At 58.6% G+C, this 7003-nt stretch overlaps 3 protein-coding genes across 3 annotated transcripts in view; 2 read left to right on the top strand and 1 right to left on the bottom strand.

Annotated features, from left to right (window-relative positions):
• VDBG_00406 (predicted protein) overlaps positions 1-1399 on the top strand; it is a gene marked incomplete at both ends in the record, with an annotated part of 1550 nt that extends 151 nt beyond the window's left edge. Inside the window, one exon of the mRNA XM_003008679.1 lies at positions 40-1399. Within this exon, the coding sequence (XP_003008725.1) occupies positions 40-1399 (1360 nt within the window). The remainder of the gene's footprint in view (positions 1-39) is intronic.
• A 1867-nt stretch (positions 1400-3266) lies between these two features.
• On the top strand, positions 3267-5465 carry VDBG_00405 (protein phosphatase 1G; the record flags this gene model as incomplete). Its single annotated transcript, XM_003008678.1, has 7 exons — positions 3267-3302; positions 3631-3940; positions 4009-4082; positions 4188-4272; positions 4360-4566; positions 4637-4897; positions 5071-5465. The coding sequence occupies 7 exons, from the start codon at positions 3267-3269 to the stop codon at positions 5463-5465; spliced, it is 1368 nt and encodes a 455-aa protein (XP_003008724.1).
• Positions 5466-6269: 804 nt separating this feature from the next.
• VDBG_00404 (conserved hypothetical protein) overlaps positions 6270-7003 on the bottom strand; it is a gene marked incomplete at both ends in the record, with an annotated part of 2687 nt that continues 1953 nt past the window's right edge. The window contains one exon of the mRNA XM_003008677.1: positions 6270-6723. Within this exon, the coding sequence (XP_003008723.1) occupies positions 6270-6723 (454 nt within the window). The remainder of the gene's footprint in view (positions 6724-7003) is intronic.

The raw sequence follows: 7003 nt of genomic DNA, 5'->3' as shown, positions 1-7003 counted from the left end.
ACGATTGCGATCGACGCGCAGTGCTTCGAGCTTTGACAGCGACTCGCATTCAGGTGTGAGCCTCGTTCCGCCAACGCTACCCGGCCTGCGATCCCTGAGCGACAATGCCATATCGGAGTCGAGAGGGTCATGGCTCACTGAGGAGGGCTACCTCGGTCGATTGAGCCGCGGCGGACCGTCTCAGCGACAAAGTCGGAATTCTTTCCTCAGTTTGTACGAGAGCATACGCAAGTTTCCCTCGGGGCCACGTTTCCTTCGTGCACAGGATGGCAACTCGTTCAGAAGCACCTTGGATATTACTATACCTTCCATGGACGACGATGAGTTTGACCGCAAGAGTATACAGCCCACACCAGAGGTGGCGTACATGTTTGAGAAGCCTGGGCACTCTAAGAGATCAGAGACAGCGACGAGCAACAATCTGCTCCCCGTGCCTCCTTTGCCAGCCGCCGCCTCTGATGCACTGTCTTCCATTCCGGAGCAGATGAGCCCGCTCGGTTCTCACCCTACACACGGGAAAAGGTTTACGGGGACCAACCCGGCTGGTACATTCAAAGTATACAGCGACAACGACGCTCAGTCGAGCAGCTTCCAGACTGTCTCTGGCTCAAGCGAAGAGCGCAGCGATGGCGTCAGCCTCTTTAGACAAATGTCCATGCAGAGCGACCTGTCTAGAGCCAGACCTGTGAGCCGCCGTTCTGATGCCAGCCCGTGGTTCGGTAGCCGCTCCGGTGTGCCACCCCGGACCCCGCGACGTCGGCAGACTGTGACATATTCGTCATCCGCATCCGTCCCAACCTCGACCACGGGCTCTTCGGACGCAGAGGTGAACTGGTCAACGATAGCGCCAGGAACCTCGGCAGCCCGCGGCACAGAAAACTGGCAGACGGCCCCTCGCGACTCGCTCGGCATTGCATACGAGGAGCTCGTGCGCGAGTCTCCATTCTACCCAACACAAACTCCGCCACGCCGGCCGCTCAAGTCAGCAAAGAGATCCGTCGGGTCGTCCAACCCTTTGTTTCAGGATGAAAACAGGCGCAACAGCGCATGGATGGGCAAAGGCGTATCTCTTCGACGTGACAAGTCGCGCGAAAGCGAGTCAACAATCAGTCTCATGTCACCGAGCAAATGGGACACTGGTGCCAGGGTACCGCTGGGCAATCGACCAGCTTCCTCGATTCGACCTGTGAAGCCGTCGGCCGTGTGGCTTGGGGAAAGTGGAGAGCCGTCTCGTTACTCAACGTCCAAGCCTGGTTCTGGGGATTCAGGCTGGGAGACCGAGGCGGGTGCTCCTATGGGAAGGGATGACAGCAGCACCATAGGAGCGACGGCAAGGGATGACAGCCGCAAGGGTGGGCTCGGGAGAACTGAGAGTGACGACTTTGCCGTCTTCATCTAGTTCATCGATTGTTTGTACAGTTTCGTCCGATTTGTCTTTTTCTTATACCCCGGCCCTCTGGACCAGCCCGCACCTAGACATACTCCATACTAGCAAAACGTATGCTTAATATATCCCAGTCGTCGATACAATAGACGGACGGGTTTCCCAATGTCCGTGTATGACAGTCTTGTGTTTTTCTTTCGAGAGGAAGATGTCATTCATGGTGCATGATCACCGGTGGCAGGAGCAGCAGCAGGACTCACTCCCCTGAAGTTTCTAGAGACATCCAGGCATCCTAGACTCAACGGAAAAATGTCATGGGGGCCGAGAGACCACGCGTCGCGTAATATGACTCCCTGTGTTCCGTCACGAAGAAGAAAAAAACACGACTCAAATTGGCTCGTTTGTCTTCATCCGAGGCTCGGGATTCACACATTGGCCTGGCAAGTGTGATGGGATCGTAGACTGGTTGATCCTTCTCGGTGCAATCACTGACGAGCCCTGGACCGCCCCGCGTTGTCGTGCGCACCAGGTTGGCAGTACCTCAATACGGCAGGTCAGAGAGCAGCAGCAGGGCCAAAACAGCTAGACGCAAACGCCTCGCCGTGTGGCACTCGCTGGCTGTCTTCATGTCTTCCTCCTATGTCAGTGGAGTGACTACCTACGTTGAGGATGGCGGCGTCCGTGCCATCATGAAAAATTGTAGGCAGCCCGGGCGTGTGGCGTGGCGTGCCTGATTTGAGGTACTTCTTTGCTGGATGAGGTAAGGAGAGGTAGGGCTACCCAGAGTGGGATGAAGTGGGGGGGAAAGACACGATGCACGCCTCTCGAGGCAGGCAGGCCATCAAGGGATGACGGGAACGGGCAGTGCAGGCAGTGCAGGCAAGGTCGACCAAGGGGCGAGGTCACGCGCAAGGCAGGGCAGGAATGGCAAGGGCAGACAGGAAGAAACAACAGGAGGCGTCGCCTGGTGAAGCCTAGTCTCCAGCTACAGCGTACCTGGGCCTGTGACTCCGCTGTATAACGGCACGACAGGGAACTTGGTCTCCCCCGAATTGGGCCCCTGGCGCGGGCGCCTCCCTCCCCCCCCCCGCTTCCTTTCGTCAGGCGCAGCAGCATCACCACAGGTACCTTAGGTAGGTAGGTACGGGCAGGCAGACACACCACCACACCACTCCCGTTAACAATCCCGTTGGCTCACAGGCACACCACGGCACACGCGACCTCGCCCCAGACTCCCGAGTGATTTTGCAGCCTTGGGAAAAATTCAAACCCTCTAGACCCCCTTCGCCATTCAGGCCCAACCTCACCTGTCCTCGCAACATTTGTGACTTGATCATCTCGTACCCCGTCTTGACGATCCAAAGCACCTCCTACCCTGCAGGGCCTGGCCGCGACAGCTCTGATCGACAGTCCACACGCCTTGTCGCTCCCACGAAGCTGCTCAGCCAAAACCACCAGCTGCGACCCGGATACCCCGCTCCTGCCGAATCTGCGCGATCTAGAACTTTGCTGCCGAGTACGCCTGCCCATACCGCCCTCCACCTCACCAGTTCACACAATCCGACAACCCTCCTTGCTCCCTCCCCTCCGTCCCTACTATCCCGCCCACCTCACCACCTTACACCTCACCACCTCACCACCCCTCCCCCTTCCACTTCCTCGGACGGGTCTTTTTTTCTGCTTCCACGATCGAGTCCCGTTTGAGATACCCCGCGACGACCTTATTCTGACCCGCGCCTCCACTCCCAGGACTCCTCTCTCTCAACGCTCGCACTCTCTCCCTCTTTCCTCCCACCTCGCTCAATCCCTCATCCCTCAAGCACCCTCAGCTCGCCACGCCCGCTCCACTCCATCAGCGACACCTTTTGACTACCCAGCCATCATGGGTCAGACTCTCTCCGAACCCGTTGTCGAGAAGGTATGTCGTCTTCTCTCCTGCCCGCCTCTGCCCTGAGCGCGACTTGTCACGGTCCCCCTTCCAAAGCCCCAAAACCTCGGCACCACGCCTGGCACGGCGTGTTCCAAAGAGCCTGGCGCCCCCTTCCCCCTCCCCCAGTTGCATCATTTCGCGTCGCGGGGCTTTCTGGCCAAGCCCACATCCCACCTGCAGCCACATAACAAGTCGCGCCCTCGCGAACCCCTCAACGCTTCAAGACGCACATGAACGGCCATGCACATTCACATCACTTCTTCTGCGTGCTGGAGCAAAACCGCTGACTGGTTTTTGTGTGTTTCTTGCCTGACAGACTTCGGATACCGGCGAAGATGCGCGCCTCATCTACGGTGTCTCTGCCATGCAGGGCTGGCGGATAAGCATGGAGGACGCCCACAGCACCAAGCTCGACCTCCTCCCTCCCGGCAGCGATGAAGCGAAGCAGCATGCCTCCCGGCTCTCCTTTTTTGCAGTCTACGACGGTCATGGCGGTGATAAAGTAGCCTTATTTGCTGGCGACCAGCTGCACGAGATTGTCCGCAAGCAAGAAACTTTTAAGAAGGGCAACTATGAACAGGCGCTGAAGGATGGCTTCCTGGCCACGGATCGCGCTATCCTTAACGGTAACAGAAAAATTCTCGCGCACCTGGTCAAATCGGCACTCAGCTGATTTCTTCGTGCGCCACTGCAGATCCCCGCTACGAAGAGGAGGTCTCTGGTTGCACCGCCTGCGTCAGCCTCATCAACGATGACAAGATCTATGTCGTGCGTCTCCCCCCTCTCCGAGCCCTTCCCACACAGCGCTTCTTCGGTTGCTTCACCACCGGCACCCAGCGCCGTCCAAGTCGCATCTGCTAAGATTTCCAATAGGCCAACGCTGGTGACTCGAGGGGTGTTCTGGGTATCAAGGGCCGCGCCAAGCCCCTGTCGCAAGACCACAAGCCCCAGCTCGAAGGTGAGCATCCCAGCGGCTGCCGCATTGGCCCTTGTGAGAAGGATTTTGAACTAACGATTGGGGGGTTCATCCCCTCTACCTCTTTAGCCGAGAAGTCCCGCATCACCGCCGCTGGTGGTTTCGTCGACTTTGGCCGCGTCAACGGCAACCTTGCCTTGTCGCGTGCCATTGGCGACTTTGAATTCAAGAAGAGCGCCGAGCTCTCTCCTGAGGCGCAAATCGTCACCGCCTTCCCCGACGTCGAGATTCACGACATCACGGATGACGATGAGTTCCTGGTCCTCGCGTGCGATGGTAAGCCGAAAACTGATTTGTCGTGCCTTCATCCCCGAGGAACCGTCGCTGACTCGTATTTTGCTCTCAGGTATCTGGGATTGTCAGAGCTCTCAGGCTGTGGTCGAGTTTGTCCGCCGCGGTATTGCCGCCAAGCAGCCCCTGGACAAGATCTGCGAGAACATGATGGACAACTGTCTGGCGTCCAACTCGGAAACTGGTGGTGTCGGCTGCGATAACATGACCATGACGATCATTGGTCTCTTGCGCGGCAGAAGTAAGGAGGAGTGGTACGAGGAGGTTGCCAAGCGGGTTGCTGCCGGTGACGGACCATGCGCTCCTCCCGAATACGGTACGACATCATCATCACCCAAATCGTCCTAGAGCAATGAACGGGGACACCAGCCAGCCCCATGCATATCCTCCTGAAGCCACTGCCCTTCTTGACTTCTCGATTCCGTTGCATCCATTTTCTACCACTTGTTGAGGGGACACCCTGGCTGATCTGATCGCGTGCCTCCACAGCGGAATTCCGGGGACCCGGTGTTCACCACAACTTTGATGACAGTGAGGGCGAGTACGAGGTGGATCAGGAGCAGAAGGGTGGCAAGAACTTTGGCATCAGTGGCTACAAGGGCCGTATCATCTTCCTTGGCGACGGTACCGAAGTTCTCACCGACTCGGACGACACGGAAATGTTTGACAACGCCGAGGAGGACAAGGACCTCGAGAGCCAGGTTTCCAAGGGCTCCTCGGCGGCGTCCTCCAAGGACGGCGAGGCGACCAAGACCGAGGGTGACTCCAAGGCTGATGCATCAAAGTCTACCGACGAATCCAAGCCCGCCACGACCGCATCCGATGTCAAGGCCGCCGAGTCTGCGCAGAGCGAGTCGAAGGAGGAGGCCAAGGCCTCCGCCTAGATTCAGGCTTCCCCCTTGATGCGAAGAGAAACCAACACACTAAGGAGCAGCAGAGCGTTTGGCATAAATGGCTTGGCATGACGAGATATGAATGGAGGGCATGGGCAAGTCTACTTGGGACTGGATGAGTGATAATGGCCCGGCGGCAGCGGACGGGACGGCTGGGAGATGTTTTCTATTGTTTTCTTCTTTCATCGCGCTGGGTGCAAGGGAGGTTTTGAACTTCGACTCCGACTCTGGGCGTCGTCCAGAACGGGATGATGCGGGACCGGGGGGCGGCGGTAGACAGGACCGGAGCAGCGGGCGCGTAAGAAAGTCGTCGAGATACCGACCCTGCTCACTATCGTCGTGTTGCGCTTTATTTGGCGGCAGCAGTATGTGTCGATATCACGAAATCCACTTGCATAACGAAACTCGGGAGCACTCCGTGTGTGTGTGCAAGACATTGGCTGGGGAATTTGTCTGCAAACATATTCTGCGGACCGGTCCGTTCAACTCGCTGTGCTGTCTGTGTTCGTGAGCTACATCACAGAAAGACGACCGATGCAATCTAGTAAAAAGGTGTGAATGCTCCGAGTATGGTAGGTATTTCAACAGTATGGTACAGGTCATCAAAATCTACAAGGCCGCCATGCATCCGACAGCGCAAGCGGGCCATCTATTCTATCCGTTTACATCCAGGCCGCGCCGTACAGTCAACTCCAAGGGAAGGGCGGCGAGCATCCTATCGGGGCTCATTCTTTCTACACGGTCGTTTTGAAAACGATGTGCGTCGAGGGATGATGTATCCTCTCCTGTCGCGTATCAGGCGGTCGCCGTCCCCATCTCCCCCGTGTCTGTATTCGTAGTCTTCATCTTCTTTTTCTTCGCCCGTCTCTGCGCCGCACTCAGGGTGCGCCGGAAAATGGTCATGTACAGTTGGCTATCGGCGGCCGGCGTCTCGGCTGCTGTCGACAGCGGCGCAGAGGAGGTCGAGGCTTCTCTTGCTCCGTCGTCGCGGGTCTCGGACGCGTCGGCCGGCCGCCGCGCGACGAGGGGCAACGGGAGGCCCTGTTCCTTGATGCGCCGGGGTGCGTGTTCGTCGACGGGGTCCGCGGCGCGGCGGCGCTCAAGGTCGCGGTCGGCTTCCAGGGCCTCGGCGAAGAGGACGTGAAGGGGCCGGGCGGGGTGCCAGTCGCTGGCGCGGGAGTAGCGTTTGCGGTAGAGGTGCGCTATGCGGGAGCCCGTGTTGGCGGGGAGGTGGGCGAGGTCGTCGTCGCTGGTGGTCGGGGCGTGGGAGGGGGGGAGGAGGGCCGCGAGCATGTCGGGTTCGTGGAAGGTGGGGAGGGCGGCGTGGTTTGCGTATTGCGCTTTGGGCTGGTTCTTCGGGGATGGTGCTGGTAATGGTGACGGCAAGGAGGAGGAGAGGGTGGAGGAGGAGATGCGGCCTTGGTCCAAGGTCTGCTGTTCAGTCTCCGGGAGGCCAAGAAGGAAGGGGCAGGCTTCGTAGATGGCCGCGACGCGGACGCGCATCTCGTGCGTCTCGCAGCGGTGGATGC

The sequence above is a fragment of the Verticillium alfalfae genome, genomic scaffold (genome assembly GCF_000150825.1).
Source record: "Verticillium alfalfae VaMs.102 supercont1.1 genomic scaffold, whole genome shotgun sequence".
Taxonomy (NCBI): domain Eukaryota; kingdom Fungi; phylum Ascomycota; class Sordariomycetes; order Glomerellales; family Plectosphaerellaceae; genus Verticillium; species Verticillium alfalfae.
This window is presented reverse-complemented; position numbering and strand designations above follow the sequence as displayed.